At 40.1% G+C, this 25795-nt stretch overlaps 1 protein-coding gene across 2 annotated transcripts in view; it reads left to right on the top strand.

Annotated features, from left to right (window-relative positions):
* The first annotated feature begins 3262 nt into the window (after nt 1-3262).
* The window catches only part of ATP1B3 (ATPase Na+/K+ transporting subunit beta 3), a 39559-nt gene continuing 17026 nt past the window's right edge, over nt 3263-25795 (top strand). The window contains exons 1-2 of one of the 2 annotated variants that reach the window (XM_081106154.1): nt 3263-3653; nt 22773-22877. In XM_081106154.1, the coding sequence (XP_080962280.1) occupies nt 3545-3653; nt 22773-22877 (214 nt within the window). In that variant the 5' untranslated portion in view covers nt 3263-3544. Of the gene's footprint in view, nt 3654-22748; nt 22878-25795 lie in introns of both variants that reach the window. The other variant, XM_081106153.1, reaches the window with a different exon arrangement.

The following is a 25795-nucleotide window of genomic DNA, read 5'->3' as shown; positions in this document are numbered from 1 at the left end:
TTTGTTCTATGAATACTCATTCAGTTGATTCTAAGTATTGCAAGCCAATACACTGCAATTACACTATTTTGATTATGTAAAGAGTATTCACTGTTGAACAAAATGCTTGTTAGCATAGTAAAGGTAAATCTATATCGCCAACTTTGTGCCAATAGATAAGAATGCTCCAAACATCAAGCTCAAATAATGACATTTTCCAACACTTTATTAATTGCTCAAAATAAAACCACATTTTAGTTTGCTTTATATTTGGAACATAGTTTTCTGATGCTTTCAATTGCTTTCCATTTTCCTTCTTAACAAAAGTGTATGCCTTCACCCTATGACTAAATTTATCCAGGACCTTAACCCCTCTCTGTGGCGTGGAATCAACTTTCTACTTGAAGACATCCTTGTCCATTCAAAACTAGTTGCTCCCTTGCCCTGCTGTACAGCTGTCATTCTAGGCCAGCGGTTCTCAACCTGTGGGTCGAGACCCCTTTGGGGGTCGACTAAGACCATCGGAAAACACATATATAATTACATATTGTTTTTGTGATTAATCACTATGCTTTAATTATGTTCAATTTGTAACAATGAAAATACATCCTGCATATCAGATATTTACATTACGATTCATAACAGTAGCAAATTACAGTTATGAAGTAGCAACGAAAATAACTTTATGGTTGGGGGTCACCACAACATGAGGAACTGTATTAAAGGATCGCGGCATTAGGAAGGTTGAGAACCACTGTTCTAGGCCATGGATGGGGAATGTCCCGCCCGCAGGCAAGGCCCTTAAAATCATTTGGTCTGGCTCTGCCAGGGCATGAGGGGTGAGTTAATTAAATGTTTGACTGGTGACTTGCTGGTGCTTGGGACAATGCTCAACCAACTGAACCACACTGGCCATGATCAAAACATTGGTTATTTAACTTAAAATTATCAATAATGCAAGTGTTTGAGCCTTAGCAGGTTTGGCTCAGTGGATAGAGCATCAGCCTGTGGACTGAAGGTCCCAGGTTCGATTCCAGTCAAGGGCACGTACCTCGGTTGCAGGCTTCTCCCCAGCAAGGCCTGTTCAGGAGGCAACCAATCAATGTGTTTCTCTCACTTTATATTTCTCTCTCTTTCCCTCTTTCTTTCCCTCTCCCTAAAAATCAATGGAAAAATATTCTCAGGTGAGGATTAAAAATAATAATAATAAATAAATAATAATAATGCAAATGTGTGCTCTTTAATCTGCAAAGGATATAGAGATGCTGTTTGTTAAAGGATTAGTAAAAAATATATTAAGATCAATGTGTGGGAAAGTATATTTTCTGTGGAGAGAAGTCTGTATTCACGACTGTGTTTCTCAGGCACAATAACATGCCTACATAATCATAGCTGCTGCTTGTGAGGAAGGACATCTTTTTAAAAAAAAATAAATTTTAATTGATTTCAGAGAGGAAGGGAAAGGGAGAGGGAATCACTGATTGGCTGCTTCCTACACACCTGCTACTGGGGATCGAGCCCACAAACCGGGCTTATGCCCTTGACCAGAATTGAACCTGGGACCCTAAAGTCTGCAGGACAGCACTATCCACTGAGCCAAACTGGCTAGAGCTCTAAGGACATCTTAATGTCTCTTCTCTGAGAGACAATTAATAGCCTTTTAGTGATTACTGAATTATATTTGTATTTAAATCCTTATTTGGAAAACCACAAATCACTAAATATGAGTCATATTAATCACCACTAAAAAATATACAAGTCACAAATGTCTGACAGCATTCATTATCTTTGAAACACTATTTCATAATGTTCTTGCTTACCATGCTTTCTTTGTGTGTGCCAAGTAATTATTTCTCAGTGTTTATTAGTGCGTGCACACACACACACATCCAACATAAATAAAGCAGATGGGTTTTGTATTTTATTCCAAATAGACTCTGTATCTTCCCGCTTACCAAAAACGAAAAGGCCTGTTATCAACTGTATCAATATTAGCTTTCTTCTAATTTCATGCCAGTTTTTACAAAATGCTTCTGCAAATCTTTTGATGTCCCTGGCTCAAAAGTAACTGGATTTTGGTTATTCCCAAGGTCATAATGATAAATTTAGCTCTCCTATTTCCGGGGAGTGGGGGGAGGATCACTTTATAATATTGTATTCTATCTCTTTCCCATGTGTGGGAGGCGTCATTCCCAACTCCTAGTTTTGATACGCAAAGTGAAAAAACGAGCAGTGTCAGTCCTTTAGCATCTGCAGGCTGTGGCATTCCTAGACGGATTTTAACGCACCGTTCCCAACATGAAGACGTGCGCTACGTTCCTCCATTCATCCTTCCTTATGTGCTAATAGAGAAAAAGGAGACACAGAGGCAGCGCTGCATGTCCTTTCCCCAAACCTCTGCCCCTTCTGCCCAAACTCCTCAAGGCTTCCCATCCTGCCCCAGCCGTCGCCGGGCGCGGGGCTCTTCAGCGCCGCCTCGTGGCGGCGAAGGGGGACTGCACCCTCCGCTGCGGCCGAGGGGAGCACCCGCGACCGCGGAGAACCGAGAGGCCGGGCACGTCCCTGCGGCGTCCACACTGAACGACGCCCTGGCTGCCTGCGGGTTGAGTCTCCGTGTCTGAGAAAAGCCAGAGGGCTTCTCGTGGACAGGAACCTCGGGAAAGTATGTGCCGCATATGCTGACTTCCGTGATCGGTTCCGGAGAAACCCTGCACCCCGTTTCATGAAGACGACGGGCACATTGGGGATGAAATAGGCCCATTCGCCCGAGATTCCGGAATAAGCCCGTCAGAAGAGCGAGGACGGCCCTTCTCTGGGCAGCAGCATGTGGGCAGCGTCCTGGCTGGACAGCAGCCGGTCCCAGTCACGTCACAGAGCCCGGAGGACACTGCCCGGCGGCGGCGCGGGAGGCACCGGGGGGCCCCCGCTGGGCGAGGACGTCCCGGGCGGAGTCGAGTCGTTTCCGTGCTCGCCTCTCCCGCGCCGCCGCCGCCCGCACGATGCCGCGAGGACGGCTGCCCCGGCAGCCCCCCCGACGCCTCCTCCTGAGAAGCGGGCGAGCGGGGGACGCCGCCTTTGGCTCCTGGTTACACATTTGCTTCCTATGAAGCCCGGGAGGTTTTTAAAGCCGCTCGGCGTTCTCCCCATTCAGCGGCCGGCGTGGGGGGACCCCGGAGCGGTCCCGAGCCGGGCCGGGACTCACTGAGCCGGGCGGGGCGGCGTGGGCGGGGCCGGGGAGTGGGCGGGGCTTCCTCGCCGCCTGGGGCTGCGCCAGCCGCAGGCGGGAGGCGGCGGCGGCGGCGGCGGCGGCAGCAGCGGCGCGGGTGCAGCGGCGCGGGGATTGGCTGCGGCGGGCGGAGACGTCAGGCTCCCGCGGCCTCAGCGGCCGCCCGGCTCGGCGAGGCGCAGTCGGTTCGAGCGCCCGCGGCCGTGAGGAGGTGCCCTCGGCTGTTCCACCTTCTGCCGCTGTCGCCGGGCTGCGCCGCTCGAGCCGGGACGCGCCTCCGCGCTCCTCGCCGCCTCCAGCCCCGCGGCCGCCGCTCCCCTCGCCCTCGGCGCGCCCACCATGACGAAGAAAGACAAGAAGTCCTTCCAACAGAGCCTGGCCGAGTGGAAGCTCTTCCTCTACAACCCGACCACCGGAGCGTTCCTGGGGCGCACCGCCAAGAGCTGGGGTGAGCGGGCGGCGGCGGGGCGCCCGGGGCCGGCCGCGGTCCGGGAGGTGCCGGGCGGGGTCGGATGGGCAAGGAAAAGCGGGAGGCGGCTCCAGCTCGGGGGCCCCCAGGAGCCGCCTCCGCCGCCCGCCGCGGTCTTCGCCTCGGGCCTCCGGACTCTCCGCCGGGCCGGGGCGGAGCGCGGGGCCCATTCATTTCTCGCGGGACGGGAGGGAGGGCCGTGGCCCGCGGCCGAGGCTGGTGGGACCGCGGGCAGCCCCGGCCCGGCCGCGCCGGCTGCTTCCTCCCGGCCCGGAGCGCACGTGCTGCCCGGGCCTGCGGCCGCGAGCGGCGCCGGAAGCCGGGGACCCCAGCCCGGAGCCGAGCCCGGAGCGTGCGAGCGGCCGAGCGCCCGGGCCTCCTTTGTACGGAGCGCGCCGGCCGGCCGGGGGCGGCCCTGGAGGAGGCGCCAGCGGCGCCGAGCGGCTCGGGGAAGCCAGACCCTGCCCCGCGCCCGCGGAGAGGAAATTTCCACTCGCTCCCGCCGCTGCCTTGTGACTCCACGCGGCCGCCCCGACCGTGCGAGCGAGCGGGTGCCCGGCGTGTGGGTTGCACGGACGCCGCGGTGAGCGAGTTCATCGCACAAGTGCATCGTCCCCGGAAATGCACTTGAGTTTGGGCCGTGAAAAGACACTCACTCCTTTTTAATTACAGGTTTTGGGGGTTTGTTTTTTCTTAGAAAAACTGTTTCTTGGGGGAGGAAAGTACATCCTCTCTGAACAGCACAATGTTTTTCTGTGCCTCTGAAACGTGTGATGGTTGTATATGTTAGCACTTTTTCTATGCCGGAGTTCTTTGTTTTAAAAGAAATATTTAAACCATTCACCAGGGTCGTGCTGCTGTAGGGTGCCTCTCTTTTTTTCTTTTTTTCGAAAAATGAATCCAGTAAACGAATTTTACTCTTTGTGGGCCTTTTGAAAAAAAATTTTGTCAGTGGGTCTTGACATCTTTTTTTTTTTCTTCTGAGTGAGACTAAATTTCTGGAGTTGAGAACTATTTGGGCCCGTTTTTAAGAGAAGCATGGAGAGTCAGTTAGGCATGGGCTGAGAAAATAAACTTGCTGCTGACTGCAGTCCGGCGCCTGCGGAGTGGATGGGAGGATGGCTTAGGTCCTGTCACCAGCCGAGAGGGGCCTTGGAGGGTTTTTCCTTAGCCCAACCCCCACGTTGGAGAAGGAAAAAAAAGCGATCTGGAGAGGTTGTGATTTTGCTTTGTGTACTAGTAAAATTACATACTCCACGGAGCCAGGAGAAGAGTCCAGTTCTCCTCTAATCCCAGTCCAGCGGTTGTATTATTTTACAATGCCTTGCCTAACTGCATGGTAATCGCTCACAATTTTTATTTAAATGGCTGTCTTTTGGGAACCCAGCAGTGTTATGAGGAAATGTATCTTGCTTCTAGAGTTCAATGGGGGTGGGGAAGTGAACAATTACTGTTTCTAGAGTCTAGTAACTCTTGCTGAAGGAATTTTTGAGAGGGATTAGTTTTTGTAGATGAACTTCCTCCTTTCCTCATCGCCTTCCCATTTCCAGTGATAAGTATCTTCACTTTGTGTTAGCATGACTTTTCTCCTCCTTATATCTAACCTTTGTATGATATGATCCTGGGTAGAGAGTTATTTGTATGTGCACTTAAAGAGATAACAGGAACAAATTATCAAAAGATAGGGCATTCTATAAGAGCAGTGGTAGGGCCGTACAAGTCAAGTTGGGATTAGTTTTAACAGGATGAGGGCATGACCTTTTTTCAAAATTGAAACTAAAGTGTTATGTTGGTCAACAAACAGCAAATTTCTGTTGATTGTAGTAATAGTATGCCAGTGCAGAATGGCATAAATAGATGAAAATTATCCATATTACCAGTTATCTCAATCTAAGGGCCTCCCTCCAAGGGGAGTGGTGTGTGGAGGCTGAAGTCCACACTCAGCTCCCCAGGCTGTGTATGTACCCTGGAGCATGGGGTCTGCCTGGAGAAAGGAGGTATCTTGTTCTAATTTCCAGAAAGGCATTGTGTGAGCTAGCTGATCTCATCACCCCAGAGATGCCCATTATTAGTATTTAGGTGTGTAACTGGGCAGAGTTGAGAAATGCTTGTAACTTTTTTTTAACGAAAAAACACCATACAGTGTTTTATAATCTTTTGAGTATATTGTGGTCATCTTCCCATGTTAATAAAGATCTTTATCACCATTTTTAATAGCCAACTAGTGTTCTATTGTATAGTTCAGGAGTGGGGAACCTTTTTTCTGCCAAGGGCCATCTGGGTATTTATAACAACATTTGAGGGCCATACAAAGTTATCAGCTTAAAAACTAGCCTTCTATATTTGGTCAAACATTTAATTAACTCACCCCTAATGCCTTGGCAGGGCTAGACCAAATGATTTCATGGGGCTTACACCAGCTCTTGGGCCAGGCATTCCCCACCCCTGGTATAGTTGGATGTATTGTGATTTTTTAATAGGTTTATTACTATGTATACATCATGTATGCATAGGAGATACCCAGGGGAAAATAAGTGACTCCTGATTTTCTAAAAATTTAAACTAGTGCATTAGTGTATGTACTGGTCCTTCCTCCTATTCTCTTTATCTTTGTGTGTACATGTTAACAAACTTATTTCCTTGAGATATTTTTATTGGTAGAATTTCTAGGCCAAGTATAATATATGTAACTTTTGCATTTTGAAAACGTGTTAAACTATTTAAGGAAAAAACTCATTTGTGCAAAATTTTTTCTAGTTGCTTTTGAATTTAATGTAACTGGTGAAGGGGTGGTTAATATCTTTTTTTGATATTGGTAAAGTTGTTGGGTCTACTGCTGTATAAAGAAAGTCCTCTTTTCTACCCCCAGGAATTTTATAAAGACATTCATTTAAGATGCTCCTGATTTTAGTTTTTATATTGCAGTCTTCAGTGCATTTGTCCTGTTAATCTGAGGTTCCTCTCTTAAGTTCATTAGATATATTAAAAGCACACATGCTTGCCATTTACAGTTGAGATACAGTGAAAATACTGCATGTTGTTACATCACATAGCTTTATTTAAGTGTTAGATGTAAGGATTTTGAATAACCACTTGAATACCTGACTAATACCTTATACTTGGTTACAGCAATTTATTTATTTATTTTTAAAATATATTTTTATTGATTTCAGAGAGTAAGGGAGGGATCAAAAACATCAATAATGAGAGACTCATTGATTGGCTGCCTCCTGCACGCCCCCTACTGGGGGGTTGAGCCCACAACCCAGGCATGTGCCATTGACCAGAATGGAACTTTTTAGTCTGCAGGCCAACGATCTCTCCACTGAGCCAAACTGGCTAGGTCCGTTACAGCAATTTAAAATGCTTAAATACTTATAATCACTTTATTTGATATTCATAACAGCCTCCTAAAGCACACTTTGTGGGTGATCAAAGTATGCTTAGAGTTGGGGGTTTTGTTTTTTAACAATCGATGCATCTTTTATTCACAAGCTGAAGCCGTGGAAAGTGTAATCTACACATTTGTACAAAGGTATGGGCGCCCCCAGAAAAACACACGATGGTCAGAAAACAGCCCTTCGTGGTGGGAACACCGTAGTGCTGGTTTCTTAGGCAGAAGAGTAAGGGCACGTCAGGAATAAATAGATGCCACTTTTATTTTCCCTTTTTTGTTTGTTTAGGTGCTACTTTTTATTTTATGAAAACAGGACAAAGAAAATTTAGCCCTTTGTGGCTGATGTTGCTAATATTAAGCCTAAGTGCATTAAATACAATTAGAATGAAAATAGTGAAAGAGAGCCTAGAACAGGGGTGGGCAAACTTTTTGACTCGAGGGCCACAATGGGTTCTTAAACTGGACCGAAGGGCCGGAACAAAAGCATGGATGGAGTGTTTGTGTGAACTAATATAAATTCAAAGTAAACATCATTACATAAAAGGGTACGGTCTTTTTTAGTTTTATTCATTTCAAACGGGCCGGATCCAGCCCGGGGGCCGTAGTTTGCCCACGGCTGGCCTAGAACTTACTCAGTGTTATTTAAACTGTAGGTAATGGACCATGTGTTGCAATTGGCATTTTTAAAAAATAGAATGGTAAAAATACCAAAGTTTATTCTACCTAATAAGTTGAGTCTATGGAAAGATGCTACTTAATGAAACTTTTCTGTATTTTGTATATATAGATACCCCAATGTAAAATGTATTTCTTATTGTGGCTCAGAGTCAGAAAAGCTTGAAAACCACTAACCTAGCCCTGTACCATCATTTCATAGGTTAGAAAATTGAACCCACAGATCTGACTTGTCAAAATTCACTGAGTTAGTGACAGAATCTCTGGGCCTTCAGAGGCTCTCCAAGGCTAGAAAAACTATGACATTACATGACCTCATCTAATGACATCTGCTTGTGGGCTTATTTGGAATTCATTAGCTTTAGATCATCTGTTAATAGATGCTTTATATTACTACTAGAGGCCCAATGTATAAAATTTGTGCAAGGGGCTCAGCCCTTGCAGCCCTGGTTGCCTTGGCCCTCCCAGCCCGGCTTCATCAGGAATGTCGCTCAGATGGTCGTTCTGCTGTTTGGTCTAATTAGCATATTAGCTCTTTATTATATGGGATTAAGTTAAAACTTGAGTTACTGATGTACAAGCAGAATCAGGATTCTGGACCCAAACTATTTAACACCTATAGTTTGCTCATGTGCCTTCTCTTTCATGATTTTAGAGCAATGAAGTAGCATTTTCTCAGTCAACTGCTCCCATTATGGGTCATGCCTCAGTAAATGCTCTGCTTTGGATATCAGACACCATCTCACCTTGGGTGTCTGACTATAGAGGTCCCCAGGGGCGAGTGTGTTTATTTTCCCGGTATCACTTAGTTTTGTATGGTATTGTTCTTTATCCTGTGGAGTGTGACATATTAAACTTTACAGAACTCTGCACCATTGGGAAAGCAATAGAACTTGCCTTACCCTGTGTGCAGCCTATAAATGAAGGTCATTGGTGGGTGTGGCAGAGGTAGCAGCAGAGGCATGCTAAGCCATCACCCAGCAGGAAACAGTACTTTCTGGACCGGTAGTGCTAGTGGGGAGGGGGTAAGTTTATGTGTTGCGTTCCAGACACCATTGCAATTACTATTATATGTGCTTTACTGTTATTAAAGAGCAATTTCCCAACCCCTGAAATAATTTGATTTTCTTTGCAGTTGAAATTTGAATTTATATCTCTAGAATTAAGTTAGCTATAATAAAAGAACTTAAAAAATCTTCCTATCTTGTCCTTGCTTTATCATTATAAGTGACTAGGAACGAGTCATTTATTACTTGATTGTGTAATAGGAGGAAGGCAAATCCATTTAACTTTGAAAGATATATTTATATTATATTCTAATTATGCATTTATTGTGTTGAAATAAAATCACCTGTAGTCTTTAACCACTTAGAATAGTCACTGTTAACATTTTAATAGTTTTTTTCCTACATGCAAATTAAAATTTTTAAATGTATAATACATAAAAATTTTAAATAAACAATTAGATGCCTAGTTCCATCACTTAATGTTTAAGGGTAATGTTTTTATTCCTCTGCCCCCTTTTTAGAGGTTGATGTGGTGGGGGTATCCTTGGCCCTCTTTATCACCTCTGTGGGCACTGTCCACATTTCTGCTGGAATTTATGTATTATCTCTGTGTTAGGACTCCCAAATTTGCACCTCTAGTCCATATGCTTTTTTATATATTATAACCAATATTAAGATTCCCAACTGTTAGAAATCTTTAGTTGGATGTTTCATTTCATAGCACCTCTTCATGTAAATCTCCCTTGTCTTCAGAGGCTCTCTTTATAATCTCTCTGGCTTATTCCTCTCCTATCATCTTTACCATTCCACATAATTCTCTCTTAGGAAACTATGGGTTCCTAGCTCCTGAGCCTCTTTCCTTCACCTTGGTATGGCTACTAAGGTATCAGCTTAGATAGCCTGATCTCTGGAAAACATTTTGAAACCCTCTTTGCCTTAAGACTGGATCAAGTGCTCCCATACCACCACTTTCTATTATAGCATTTATGACTTGTTTCCCATTTACTAGACTATATAAACTACTATTCATGTCTTACTCATCTTGATTCCCTAATACCTAGCCTGTTGCCTGGCATTTAGGAATGTAATAAAAATCTATTGAATGAATGAACACTATTGTGAAATGTTCCCATGTTAGTCTTCTGCAACATGTTTTTCATGTCCTGGGTGGTGTTGGTGTATCATAGTGTAACACTTCCACCAAGGTTTGCACATCGCCCCTCTTTTTGTTTTTTTTGGTTTTTTTGCTATAGCACTGATGGTTTTCACAGAAGCTCAGTGTTCTGAAGAAGCTTCCACTTAACCTTCTTGTTGGAGACTTAGCTGAGCTTGTGACCTGGGTCCTGCATCTGATTAGGGTAACAGAACCAGGGTTATTATTTGGTTCTCCCAGCTCCTGCTTTATTGCTTTTTTTTTTTTTTTTTCAAGCTTACTCACTCTCAAAATTAATGAGGGCGTAATTAATAGTATCATTTTCTCTCTTGCAGGAGAGACTCAGCCATTACTAATATTTCTGAAAAGAATTCTCTAACTTAGCCTCCCACATATCTGTCACCTTGTTACTGAGTCATTTGTGGAGTTGGCGCTTATCTATGACCCTTACTAAATTTTAGTATTTTGCTGGTGCCATGGTAAGGTATGACTTTGTAACTGACCCTTGTCCAAAGCATAAGGTACTTTTCTTTGGCTAGCAACTGGCACATAAAATGTGGCCCTTTGTATTTATACCCTTAACCAACTCCATACTTTTCTACACATTTCTTTCCTGATTCCTTCCTGTTTGCTCTTCTTCTGTTTCCTAAATATATATTTCCCAGGTGTTGTCTTTGGCCTTGTTTTCTCTTCTTGGTCTTTCCTTGCAATCTCATAAAACAACTCCAAAGACCACTCACAGATTTTACTTCTTGGTTTAACATCTCTCAGATTCCAGTCGCTTTGTGCATATCCCATAAACCTGAGTGATCATTTTCTAGCTTCATATTAGTAACCACCTGTTAGAAATTTCTTAGCTTTTAAGACTCCCACCAAACTCTGCCCCTTTATCAAGATCTGGTCGTGCCTTTTCTTATAAATTCTCTGATTAAAAATCTTAAAGCACCAGATAAAGAGCTTTTTTAAAAGTTGTTCCAAGTTAACATAGACAAATGCCTTTCCAGCTTTTTAAAAAGTAATAGTGTTGTTGACTCTAGGAAGGTTGGCTCTTAACCTATTTGCATCCCCAAAAGATCCAAGGAATCAGTTGTAGTCATTGTGACCTAAACCAGTGCTATCAGATTATGTCTAAGGCTGCAGCTTTGATTATGCTATTTCCATACCCCAAAACTATGGATCCCTTCTGCTTTCAGAAGTTTTAAATAAGTTCCAGACAGCCTGGCATTCCAGGCTGTCTTAAAACTCAATTTCCAGCCTTATAACCTGTCATTTCCCACCTTATTTCCCATTCACCACATGTTCTACTCAAATGGGTGTAGATGAAGACCCTTGGTCTGGAATACCCTACTCATTCCCTCTCCCAGGCCATTCTCTGCATCACAAATTCTTCCCTACCCAGACCTAGCTTGATTGGCAGCCATGCCCTAAGCTGTCTCTGATGATCCCCAGATGAAAATAATGTCACATTTATCTCACATGGAACCTAAAAATTTGTATCCTGGGTTAAAGTTGCTTATATCTATATTTATTTATTTACTTATGCTAGAGGCCCGGTGCATGAAAATTCATGCATTGAAGGGAATGGGGGGGCCTCAGCCCAGCCTGCCCCCTCTAACAGTCCAGGAGCTCTCAGGCAGGAGGAAGGCGACGCCCCCATCACACCTCTGCTGCTGCCACTGCCAGCAGTGCAAGCCTCGGGCAGCTGGGCAGCTGCCATCCGAGGCTTGCCTGCACCTCAGGCCTGCCCTGGGGGGCTGAGGGGACTGGGCGCTGCCATCTTGTGGCTGTGGGCACCACCATCTTTGAGGGTGTGGCAGTCAATTAGCATATTCCTTATTGGCTGTGGGTGCCACCATCTTTGCGATGGCATGGGGGTTAATTAGCATATTTATTAGGATTGCTCCTACTAACTGGTTGTTCTCACAGTATGATATACATCTGCATTTTATATCCCTACAATAATTAGCACATAGTACACCCTTATTTTTATTTTTTAAGAGAATTTTTATGCATTTATTTGGGCCAAACTGATGATATATGCTGAGGAGCACAATTTCAAATGCTCCCCTTTACTACTTTTTTAATGAGCAAATTGTCATTTAATTAGTTTCAGCTTGTGATTCACCTATTGCTTGGGCTAAAGTTGGGAGTATTGGGTCAATTGGTATAGCTACACACTGAAAGTCTTATTTGTATACATACATGTACATGAAGGCATAATTCCCCTTAGCTCACAATGAGTCTGTCCTACTAAACTTATAATTCATTTAGAAATTTCAAGATAGGGCTTCATAGTAAAAGTGAGCCTGTTGGGATAAATACATTTTTTACTTATGAATCTTAGAGAAGTACACAAAATACTAAGAAGATGATCTGATTAGGACTCAGAATATAGACCTAAATGTTGTTCCACATCTCCATCTTAGCTTAGATAACTCATTTAAAATCTTTGGGTCTTAGCTTCCTCTATAAGAGAAAAGTTGCATGAGACAGTTTCAAATGTCACTTTGAAATGAAAAACAAAACTTATGTAAATGCTTTAGAACAAGAGATGACAAACTTTTTCTTTAGAGGACCACATAATATTTTAGGCTTTGCCAGCCACATGGTGTCTGTGGCAACTGCTCAGCTCTGCTATTGTAGCTTTAATGTAGCCACAGACAATATATAAACGAATAGGCCTAGCTGTTTCTCAATATTTTATTTACAAAAACAAGCAGCAGCCATGGTTTCCTGACCTCTGCTTTAGAACTTAAGAGTGTTCTGGGCTGACCTCAGAAGCCTGAACTGGTCTTACGTGGGATGTGGACTCTTGGCTTTGTTCTTTTCATATAACAAAGTAATACCATTGTTTGGATTTTTACAATACAGATGTGGATAATCAGTAAGTCTGTTGTCATCCTCAGCTTCTACCCTTGGTAACCACTGTTAATTAACTGTAATACTTTCTAAAATATAATACTTGCTGTATCCACTTTGGATAGAGGTCTGGCAGTTTCATACAAAAGTAAATATACCTCTACTCCATGACCCAGCAACTCTACTCCTACGTGTGTCTACTCAAGAGAAATGAAAGCATATATCCACTAAAATACTTGTATAGGAATATTCATAGTAGCTCCAAACTGGAAACAGCCCAAGTGTCCTGAATCAGCAGAAGAATGGACAAACTGGTATGTCCACACAATAGAATAGTACTCAACAGTAAAAAGGAACTAACTACAGATAACACAAAACCTGGACGACTTAGTTTAAAAAAGCTTTACCAAAGAGAATACATACTATATGATTTCACTTGTGAAATTCTAAAACAAGTAACACCTATGATGGGAAAAAAGCCCAAATTGGTGTTTGCCTTTAAGGCACGGGGATTGACTGGGAGGGGGTTGAACCATAAGTGAATGCATTTGTCAGAAGCCGCCTATTGGTACATTAGAGAATTGTATGTTTCACTAATGTAATTTTTATCTCTCAATTTTAGTTAATATGGGTGCTAAAGTGTTTAGGGGTGAAGTCTACTGACATCTGCAACTTAAAATGCATAAAAATATTAGATAAATGGTGAATATGTATAATAAGAGTGTTAAACTGGAGAATCTAGGTGGGTTTATGGGTCTTTACATTTTGTTCAACTCTTATGAATATTTGTAAATATTCCTAACTGAATCTTGGAGAAAAAGGAAAACATGAATACATTTGTGTTTCTCTTGATTTCCTTCCCCCAATCGTGGACTCTTCTGAAGATGATTGTTTATCAATTTTCCTACCAGTCTTTTTTCAATGTATTTATATATGTATATCTGTGTGTGTAGAATATATAAGAATAATTTTCTTTTCCATGTTTACATGAGTAATAGGAAAAATGTATCTTCTAGAATTTGCTCTTTGTTTTTTTCCACTTACTATGTGTTGGCCATATTTCCATGTAAATAAACATAGATTTATCTTATTCCTTTGAATCGTTGCATAATATTCCACATTGTAGATATCTATCTATGTGTGTGTGTGTGTGTGTGTGTGTGTGTGTATACACACATAATATATATCCAAAATACATGTATGTTTCTTTGTGATGAATATTTAGATTTTTTCCATTTTTTTCTCGTAAAATTGCTGCAGTGTGCAACTATTTATTTAGGTTGGATACTGAAAAATGGAATTAGCAGTGTGTAGCATATATTTATATACATATATGTGCTTATTTTTTATTATTAATAGACTATCTCTAAAAAAGTGTATGAGTTTATACTCCCACAAGCAGCAGATAAAAAACATGTTTCCCTTCAACTTTCTGAGCTTTGGACATCATCACTCTTTAAAAATTTTGCCAGTTTTATGGGATGCTGGTATGTATCTGGTTCATTTAATTTCCAATTTCTCTAAAAATTCAACTTAGCATATTTTTATGTTTACTCAGTTTCCATTTTTTTTCAGTCACTCACTCATCTTTTTGCTCTATTTGTCTCTTAATTTGTTTATTTTTAAAATTCTCCTTGTTTTAAATAAACATCACAAATTTTAACAATTTTTTATAAACTTCTCCTAATCACTTACTCCAAAATATTTCCTCACTGATAATGATATGCCAGCTTTGTTACATGCAAATATTCATTTTACATGGATTCCTTCCTGGATATTATATTTTATTGATCTGTATCTCCAGTCCTGTGTCGTTAATTGCTCTATGTAAGTGTTTGGAATAAATGTGTGGTTTGTGTGAGTGCTGTCCACTTTTGGTGTTTGCATAATGCTAACTAGGTGCCCCACCGAAGTGGCTCAGTGGTTGAGTGTCAGCCTATGAACCAGGAGGCCATGCCCATGTTGCAGGTTTGTTGTCCAGTGAGGCGAATGCAGGAGGCACTCGATTAATGTTTCTTCCTCTCTCCCCCTCTTCCTTCCTCTCTGAAATCAATAAAGAAATATATATTTTAAAAACCACTTAAATAACTTATGAAACATAACAGGAAGGATGGTTTATGTGTAGAAAAGAGTATTTTTTTGAAAATTGATTTTTTTTTTTGCATTTGTTTGTATTAAATGGTGCTTTTATCTTAAATCGCTCACTTTCCTTGAATTTATTTTAGTCTTAAATTAAAATCCTGGCTTTTATATTAGTCTTCCCCTTTTTTTGATGAGTGCCTGTAAGAGTATGGATTTTCCTTTTTGTTCTGCTCTGACTACATTATTGTTTTGAATTTTTAGTATTTCAGGTTTTGTTCTTCTTAATCCAAGGATTATTTAGAAGTTTATTTTTTAAAAAAAAATTTTAATTATATTTACTTTGAATTTAGTGAATGTGTCTTTAGTTTTTTATTTTTGTTTTCATTTTTGTAATTTATGATCAATTTGAAACAATGTTTCTGATAAATTTTCTGGTCGATATCATGTTCTACATATATTAGAACACTGTTAGTTGTGTTTAAAAAATATTGGTCTTTTGGTATTGTTTGCTCCCCTGTGGATATCTTCAAGAGGTATGTTAAGCCCTAGGGCTGTTGTGGCCAGAGCATTGGCCCAGGACCTAGGTTGAAGGTTCAATCTCCAGAATCCCCAGCCTTGGTCTGTTGTGGTGTGTGTGTGTGGGGAAGGGGGGTGTTCACCAGTCAATGTGTCTCTTTCACACCCATTTTTCTCTTTCTTTCCCTCTCTCTTCACCCTGCCCCCCTAAAAATTAGTGGGAAAATACATCTTCTGGGGGATGTGTGTGTGTGTGTGCATATATATATATATATATATATATATATATATACTCATTCATTCTCAGGTGAGGATTTTTTTTAAAGGTATGTTAAAATCTCTACTTATGATAGTGTTGAATTTTGTAATTCTTTTTTATATATTTTAAGCACTTAGCATCATGAAGGTTCATGGCTATTATGCTGTCTTGATTTTTATTTACATTTTATTGATACAAAATATCTTTGCCTTACTAATGCTTTTTGACTTAAATTCTAGTTTGCTTACAGTAAAAATACCACAACTTCATTTATTTTTGAGCCATTTTATTTTCAACCATTATGTTTTAATTTTAGATTTTCTATAAATAGCATTTACTGGAATCTTTTAAACCCACTTTGAGAATGTTTTTATTATTTGACTACTAAATTATTGTTATTATACTATTTGGGGAATTTAGTTTGTTTTTAAATTTAAACAAATTTAAATTTTTAACTTGATGTAAAATCCAAACTAATACAGTGACAAAGAAATCATTGACTGACTCGGAGGTGTAGGGATTGCCAAGGAGAACACAGAATCTTTTGGAGGTGATGGAAGTGTTCTGCATTTTTAGTATAGTGGTGGTTTCACAGGTTATACAACAGTCAACATTCACTAGAGTTGTGCAGTGGAAATCAATGAAAGTTATTGTATGTAAATTATTCCTTAGACCTGGTTAGGAAAGAAATTCCAGTCCCTCCCTTATTCAGAAGGTAATCACTATGAATTTACTTTATACATTTCTGATACATTAAAAACCACTCTTTATACATACGTTTACAGAATTCCATAACTCGGAGTGTTTTAAATTTAAGAGTAGGCTCTTGCAGCCGCGCCTGCCTCACAGCCCCACCCCCTGCCCACTGGTGGTTCCAGAAGGTTGTTCCACCTCCCGGTCTAATTAGCATATTAGTTCTTTATTATATAGGATTCTTTCATGTAGGATTTGAGGGTAGAAATTCTGAGTCCTTGTATGTCTAGAAATGTTCTTTTGTTTTCTTGGTAGATTGATATTTTAGTTCACAATTCGTTTTTCCTCAGTTTGGAACATATTGTTTCATTTTTACTTTGTGAGATCTGATATCTGTTCTCTTTCTCTGCCTTAGGTAACCTGTTTTATATCTTTTTTAAAAATATATGTTTCTTTATTGATTTCATAGAGGAAGAGAGGAGAGAAAGATAGAAACATCAATCAATGATGAGAGAGAATCATCGACTGACTGCCTCCTGCACACCCCCCACTGGGGATCAAGCCCGCAACCCAGGCATGTGCCCCTGGCCGGAATCGAACCTGGGACCCTTCAATCCGCAGGACGATGCTCTATTGACTGAGCCAAGCCGGCCAGGGCTGTTTTATATCTTTTTAGAAGCTTTAAGAATTTTTGTCTTTATTTTTGGTGTCCTGAAATATCACCAGTTTGTGTCTAGATAGAGAATGTTTTCCAGTATTTTTTAATCTTTGCCAATCTAGATACAAAATTTGTTATTTTTTTGAGCATTCTTCCCTTTCCTCTTTTCTGGTGGAATTCCTATTAGATTTGTTGATATTCTGGTTCTGGCTCCCACATCTCAACAATTTCCATACATACATTCCCCCTCTGCTGTTTTGTCCAGTGTTGTAGAATACCTTGGCTTGATCCTTCAGCTCACTGATTTTTTTCTTTGTCTGGTCAATTCTCTAGATCAGTGGTTCTCAACTTGTGGGTCGCGACCCCTTTGGCGGTCAAATGACCCTTTTACAGGGGTTGCCTAAGACCATCCTGCATATCAGATGTTTACATTACGATTCATAACAGTAGCAACATTACAGTTATGAAGTAGCAACGAAAATAATTTTATGGTTGGGTCACAACACGAGGAACTGTATTTAAAGGGCCAAGAGGTTGAGAACCACTGCTCTCGATTAACTCTTTCAAGTTTTTGTTTTTTCCCATAGCTAAAATAAATTTATTCCATGTAATTGATACATGGTCTTTAAAGTGTACAACTTGAGTTTTGTTATATACTCACATATAAGCACATACATACACTGTGCTCATGAAACTCACTCTAATCAAGATAATTGACATATTCATATCCCCCAGATTTCCTCTAGCCCCTTTGTGTCTCCCCCGGTCTCCAGGCAAAAATAGATCTGCTTTTTAACACTTTGGTTTGTGCTTTCTCCAATTTTAAATGCATGGAATCATGTATTGTGTGTACTCTGGGGAGAGTGGACTGACATCTTTCATTCAGCATAATTTTGAGAAGTAGTTTATGAATAGTATTCCATTGTGGATAAGGCAGAATGTATTAATCTGTTGGTGTGTGCAGTTGCGTTGTTGGCAGGTTTTGGTGATTACAAATAAAGCATCTGTGAGTATATACTGAACATGTGCTTTCATTTTTCTTGGTCAAACATCTAGGAATATATTGGCTGAATTTTATCATAGATATGGTCTGCCCACTTTTAGAAAAGTTGTCAGAGTGTTTTATAAAATAGCTTTGTGTTGTGTTTTGGTGCACCCCCCAGGAGTGTATGATACTTTCAGTTGTCCAAGCCTGGGCCATCACTGGGCATCTGGTGAACATGCAGGGTAGTTTTCACTTGCTCCTCAGCTTATCTACTGAGTTTTTCATTTTAATCAAAATATGAAAACTAATTTTTAAAATACCATTCTTTCACCTTCTAGTTTATATTTTCATTATATTTACACTTCTCCTCTCCCTGCTGTATTTGCTGTTATGACCCAGTTTTTTCAGGTGTTAGTTACTTTCCTTGTTGAATTTGATACTTCACTGGATTAGTTTTTTCCCTCACATATTTTGTAATTATTGGTTCTGTGGTCCTCCTAGGTGTTTTACCAATCCATCTAGGACAAGCATGTCAAACTCAAAGACTAACACGGGCCAAATAAACAAGGTTTAAGTTTATGTGGGCCGCAAAAAAAGCAAAAGCTTCACTTTTTATAGAAACGTAGGTTTATTTTGATAGAGACATGCTGGATACAAAGGGCTGAAATAAATGAATAATTGTTAACATGATAGAACATTTTAATAAAAATTAATATTTTTTTTTCTTGCCCTAGCCTGTTTGGCTCAGTGGATACGGACTGAAGGGTCTCAGGTTCAATTCCAGCCAAGGGCACATACCCGGGTTGCAGGCTCAATCCCCTGTGTGGGACATTCAGGAGGCAGCCAACCAGTGATTCTCTCTCATCATTGATGTTTCTATCTCTCTCTCCCTCTCCCTTCCTCTCTGAAATCAATAAAAATATGTTAAAAAAATTAATATTTTTTCTTGAACATTAACTTATCAGACACTGAATAACTGCACAAATTAATAACTGTAATGCAAATAAACCTATTTTTCTTGTACTCTGAAAGGGAAACATTTCCTGTTGTGCACACAAAACAAGTCAGTACAAGACTAATGACGTGGCAATTGGCTGCTAAAATATTCGCTGCTAGTATTAGTGGAGAGAAATGGTGCACCTGCGTGTAAGGCACATAAGGGAAATGAATGCAACACGATTATAGTAATCAGTCATTAGCGAACGTTTTAGTTGGTTATTAATAATTATGTATAACAGGATATTGTAAAAATGAAGTTACGAAATTTTTATTAAAACGTTTATTACATGCCATTATATTGGCTGGGCTGCAAAAATATTCATTGTGGGCCGCGAGTTTGACATGCTTGATCTAGGACATTGCTCACTTTTTAAGCCTAAGACCTTTGTTCCCTGCTCCCACTTCCGAGTAGATGTTGCTGCTACTATTCCTAGTTGCTTGGCACCAGAGAGCATGTATGTTTGGAGGAAGGAGCACAGTTTACTCACCTGGCTGCTCCTGCTGTGGAGTCATCTGGTCATGTAGCTTTTGATACAGAGCTTCCTCTGTTCTTCTTAATTTATTTTTTAATCATATAATTGCTTTCCATTTATTTTTTATTGAATTTAATTAAAATTTCAAAATTACAGTTTACATTCAATATTATTTTGTATTAGGTGTACAGCTCCTGTTCTCCATCTTTGGTGAGCCAACGCGCTTATTCCTGGGAGGCCTTCCCTGATGAACTCCCTTTCCTTACTATGGACAGTTAATTCTTTCTGAGGTTTTTTTACCCCCTAACACTTGATATCTGTTATTCTTGCTTTACATGTCTATCACAATATGATAGCTGAACTCTTGAAGGGAAGGAACAGTTTTATTCTATGCAAATCTCTATCACCTTGAGTAACACAGATTGCTTGAATGATACATTTTTCAGAGAATAGGAGTTTTTATTACAAAAAAGTAACAACCTGAGGATTCCAGGGAGAGCAGGCCAAGTAAGATACCACATAGAGAGCCAGTGGTCTGGGTGTTTCTCTTACTTGTAGGTTACTCTTGGGCAGGTTATTTAATCTTGTTTAATCTTTTTATGCCGCCATCATTTTATTTTAGTAAATATATAAAATTTGAGTGCATGTGTGTGTATATATTATTAAAATAATACATGCTCATTAGTTTTTCGGGGGGGGGGTGTTTATATTTTTATTGATTTCAGAGAGGAAGGGAGGAGAGATAGAAACATCAATGATGAGAGAGAATCATTGATGGGCTGCCTTCTGCACGCCCCTACTGGGGATAGAGCCCACAACCCAAGCATGTGCTGTTGACTGGAATTGAACCAGGGACCCTTTAGTCCACAGGCCGACGCTCTCTATCCACTAAGCCAAAACGGCTAGGGCCATGCTCATTAGTTTTAAGAAAACATAGGTGCAAGTCTTCGTGACTTTGAATTAGGCAATGGTGTCTTTGATGTGACACCAAAAGCACAAGCAACCAAAGAATAAGTGGATAAATTGGACTTTAAAGGACATTGTCATGAAAGTGGAAAGACAATCCACAGAAAGGGAGAAAATAATTGTACATCCTATATCTGACAAGAGGCTTGTATCTATAATATGTAAAGAAATCTTAGAACTCAAGTAAGCAAACAACCCAAATTAAAAATGGGCCAAAGATCTGAATAGACAATTGTTCAGAGAAGATAGAAATAGCCAATAAGATCATGAAAAGATACTCAATATCATCTGCTATTGGAGAAATGCAGATCACACCCATTAGGATGGTTGTATAAACAGACAGTATGAAGTGTTGGTGAGGTTATGGAGAAGTTGGAACCCTGCTGGTGGGAATGTAAAATGGTTCAGCTGCTTTGAAAAACAGTCTGGCACTTACTCAAAAGGCTACACATAGTTACCTAGCAATTCCACTCAGAGGTGAATAGAATGTTCTCAAAACCATGTTTATAAATTTTATTTACAGTATTTTTCCTGGAAGTTTAAAATCAAGTTTTGAAAATGGTACGATAAAAAAATATTTGAGATGACTTAAAAATGGTGCTAAATAATTATACTCATCACTTTTGTTTGGAACTTCTCCAGTTTAAATATCCACTGCATTAGTTGACAAACTACTATATCCTCAATCTGTTTTTGTATGAGATTTTATTGAAGCACAGCCCACACTTGTTAAATTTCTATATTTGTCCACTCTGGACTGCAATGTGGAGGATTTTATCGGTGGCTCCAACAAACATCTAGATCTGAAAGACTCATTTCTCTCCTCTGTGTCTTAAACTAGCCTTTGGGCTTTGCATGTGTTTCTTTTCCTTCTGTACTTCGCTGATCACTTCATTGAGATTGGTCTTCCCTTTTTTTTTTCTACAACAGGATTGCTGCATGTGGTAGGGAAGTGATGCTGTCTGAAGGTGACATGTTCTCCTTTCTTCCTTCTGTCCTCTCGCTCCCTATTTTGGCCTCCTGGTAATTGGGGCAGGGTGGGAGGGGGAATGCTAATCTAAATTAAAATGCAAGTATGTTAACTATTTCACCATTACTTGAAAAGGGAGGGAAAGGGAGACAGTTTCCTGGCCTGCAGAAATAAAAGTTACCTAGCCTTTGCCACAATCTGCTTTGAGGTCAGGGGGTCTTTTGAGAATCAGAAGAATGTTTAGAGCTGCTGGGGGGGGAGGGGGGTATTTAGAAATATGTTATTACAGAAGACTTCAGAAGCACTGAAGTTAATCTTTGCTGGAGAGTGGGGGTGAGGAAGTCCATAGATTCCAGGTTAGGAACCCTGCTCTAGCCCCTCTGCTAGAATAGAGTGAGAAAACAAAAAAGTAGGTTATTAAGAGTGGGAAATAAAGCTGATGTTAATCAACTGTGTGGAATTAAGTGTTCTTCACTATTGCTATACCTGAAGCTTTGTTCAATATTTTTTGATCAATTTTTAAATGTTTATAAATGTGTGACTTTAATATTATAATATGTAATTCTGATGGTGACCACATCTGATGTTAGAACTTCAAATATAGACATTTGAGAGAAATAATTATTTTTAGATGTTCTCAAAACAAATCACTGGTTTAGGATAGATCTATCATAGTGCTTTCAGATTGTGAAGGAAAACAGATTAAGCCCTTGATGTGGAGCCTTGCATCTGCTCTCTCTTGTTTGTGCTCAGCAGTAGAGTAGTGACGTCCCATTGGTTGGGGTGCTTGTTTCTGGCCTTGTCCTCTTCAATTTTGCATGAGCCTTCCATTCAACCAGTGTTTCCTAAACTTCATTCATTGAGATACCGTCTTCATGATTTGCCTTCCTACACATTTCCTGGCTATTCTTTTAAATCACTTTTCAACACTTAAATTTATGCAAATAATTATTGTGTGAAATATGGGTTGATGTACTAATTCTTTTCTGTTTGCCACTTACTGGAACATGTACAGATTGGGTTTGTCCCACCTAAAATCATCTTTCATCGTTCTGGAGGGCATCAAGTTCCAGTTTGGGAAACATTCCCCTTTGTGGTGGAATTTAAAGCTCTGACCTTGAACTAGAGAATGCTCTGTAGAAGCTACTTGTACTTGGATGTATTAGCGGAGAGGAGCGGGTCACAGGATGGGTGGGTGCTACCTGCTGAAACACTCCTTGCTTGGGCAAATTCATATTCTGAATATGGAGACATTTTGGCTGTGTGCATGGCAAGCTTGGAATCCTGACTTTGCCGTGGTTGGCTTGGTTTTAGTCTGGACACATGCGCACACAATTATGTGTGTATCTCCAAAATTTCATAAGTTTTATTTTCTTTTACAGGTTTGATCTTGCTCTTCTACCTAGTCTTTTATGGGTTCCTGGCTGCACTCTTCACATTCACAATGTGGGTTATGCTTCAGACTCTGAATGATGAAGTTCCAAAATATCGAGACCAGATTTCTAGTCCAGGTAATGAACTTGCACTTGTTGTGGCTTTTATCTCTATCAAATGTTTTACATAGCAGATAAGATAGTTTAACCTTGGCCTTAGGTAATGAGAACGTTTGATTTTTGTTTGTTGTATAATATTTACATACGGATACAAAGACCTTTAATATTTACATACTGATACAAAGACCTGGGCTGATAAATTTTGCATCCTTTGCCAGAGTAAGCAGAAATAAATATTGAGAATTAGAGTGAAGCCAAACTTGACTGATGTAATTATAGGTATGAATGGCCTTTATGAATATATGTGGCAGTTGCACTTCATCCTGAGTTAATTTACTTAATAAAGTATATATTTTGGCTCCAACTCAGGTCAGAGCCTTGGTCTTATTAAATACATGCTTCATGGTTTTAATTGCTTAGTGTGGAAGTGGTAAATATTAAATAATGATACATCAATGGAGAACAAAATGATTCTACTTTATTAATAATCTTAAGGGGGGGGGGGGAAACTCCAGGATACTTTAGTACAGAAAAAAATCTTAACTGAAACATTGTTTAAATCATGTTGTCTTCCTGGTTTTTTTGGTTATTTTTAAACCCTCTTTTTCTTCCTTTTTTTTTTTTTTGATTGATTTTAGAGAGAAGTGAGGGAGAAAGAATGGTTTGTTGTTCCTCTTATTTATGCATTCATTGGTTGATCCTTTTTAAAAATATAAATTTTATTGATTTCAGAGAGGAGGGAAGAGGGAGAGAGATAGAAGCATTAATAATGAGAGAATAATTGATTGGCTGCCTTCTTCCTGCCTGACACTGGGAATCAGACCCAGTCCTGGTTCATGGGTCAAATGCTCACACTGGCTGGGCATCATTTTTTTTGTTTGTTTTTTTTATTTTTAAATTGATTCTTGGAGAGAGGGGAAGGGAGAGGGAGAGGGAGAAACATTGATCTGCTGCCTCCTGCACACCCCCCCCACCAATCTAGTCTATAACCTAGGCATGTGCCCTGACCGGGATGTTGCAACCAGCAACCTTTTAGTGCAAGGGATGTTGCCCAGACAATGGAGCCACACTGGCCAGGGCAGGGCATTGGTTGATCCTTGTATGTGCCATGACCAGGGATCCAATCTGCAACCTTGGTGTGTCGGAACAACACTCTAACCAACTGAGCTACCTGGCTAGGGCTGAAACAGTCTTTGAATGCCGGCTCTGCCTTTCTTGGATATGGCCCTTGTCTTCAAGGTGCTGGCAATTTTTATAGAAAATACTAATGTGCCAGAATCCCAATGTATCTTCCCTAAAATGTGAACAACTTGTAGAGACAGTAGAGATGGAAGATTCTAATGGAGGAGTGGGATCTGGATGGCAGGCAGGCCGGGGAACGTGAGGATCCAGCTGGAGGTTTCTGTGTTGGAGCAGTGGTTCTCTTCCAGCAGGCGTTTGCCCTCCAGGGGCCATTCGTCAATGTATGGAGACATTTTTGTTTGTCACATCAGAGTGGTCCCACTTTGAGTAGAGGTCAGGCATGTTGCTAAATAAACATCCTACAATGCACAGGACCACCCACCACAACAAAAAATTACCCAGTTAGCATGTTAGTAGTGCCAAGACAGGAGCCCAGATCTAGATCCTCTCCGACTGCATGGATTCTGAGCCATGTCAGTAGCCAAACTGAACCAATTTCCCCAACTATTTTTTCTTCAATTTATTTTAATGGCTTTTCCTTTGTTTGCAGCTGGTATTTGTTAAAACATCATAAATAACTCTTAACCCTTTCAGTTTACTTGACTGAGTATCAGATGAGCTCCATGCTAAAATTTTTCCTCATCTCTCATTGTAGCTGTTTTCTTTAAACCTAGACTAATTCTAAGATAATTATTATTTTTTGGCTAAAGTTAATTACCATTGAATACAATCTGATCTATTTCAGAAATATTAAACTCTGTTTATAATTGCATGAATAATATAAGCAGTAAAATATGTTTAATATAGTTTAAGTACACAGTTTTAAACTGAATTTCTTAAAACTATTTACCAAGAGTACTTAATGTATCATTACAGTAAGTAAATAAATAAATAAATAAATAAATGTATGTATGTATATGCATGCGCATTCATATGTATGTATAATATTAGGTGGGTATCCATTAGTTTGCTAAACATGATTTTCTCTTCATAAAGGGATTATGGGCAATTTTTGTTTTTCTTCTACTTGTATTTTCTAAGTTGTGTGGTGGTGTGTTTTTTTTTAAACCATGACCATCATTTCAATGTCAATGTGTTTGTACCCAGTAAAATGCTAATTTCAAATTGGTGTTCATGTTTGTTACCACGTACTGCCTAGCCACACCCTTATAGACATACACACATTCATATCCCAGTGGTGTATATTGGAAAGAGAGAAGAGTTATTATAGACCTCATATTCTATTGTTCTTGGTTTGGGGTAAACTAAGATCTTTATTTGGAGTTTATTATGTCAAAAACACAGCTGTAGTGCACTCTCCTGCTGTGGATTCTTTACTTAAGAATTTCAGATGGGTTGTTAAATAGCAGGAACTAGGACTCTGAGAGCATTGCTAGGCAATTTCAGAAGTAGCTGGTATCAGAAATTCAGTTTTAGATGTTCATACAGAGTTTTTGTAAGTTGAATTATTTTTTAAAATTCTCTTAGAAATTAGTCATGTAAAATAATGCAGTTTTAAAATAGCATAGATATCTTCATGTTTTACTTTAAAATTAATTTAGAAATCTGCATGTTTTATTTTGGGGTTTTCTTAAAAGTTAAGTGTTTTAAAATTTTTTGGGGTTTTTTATTGTTCATCTTCACCCAAGGATATTTTTGCCATTGATTTTCAGAGAGCATAGAAGAGAGGGAAGGAGGGGGTTAGAGAGAGAGACCCATCACTTGTTTGCTTCCAGAACTTGCCCCAACTGGGG

This window comes from Myotis nattereri (assembly GCF_964212035.1).
Source record: "Myotis nattereri genome assembly, chromosome: 14".
Taxonomy (NCBI): Eukaryota; Metazoa; Chordata; class Mammalia; order Chiroptera; family Vespertilionidae; genus Myotis; species Myotis nattereri.
The sequence above is the reverse complement of the archived record's forward strand: the minus strand, read 5'-3'. Positions and strand labels throughout refer to the sequence as shown.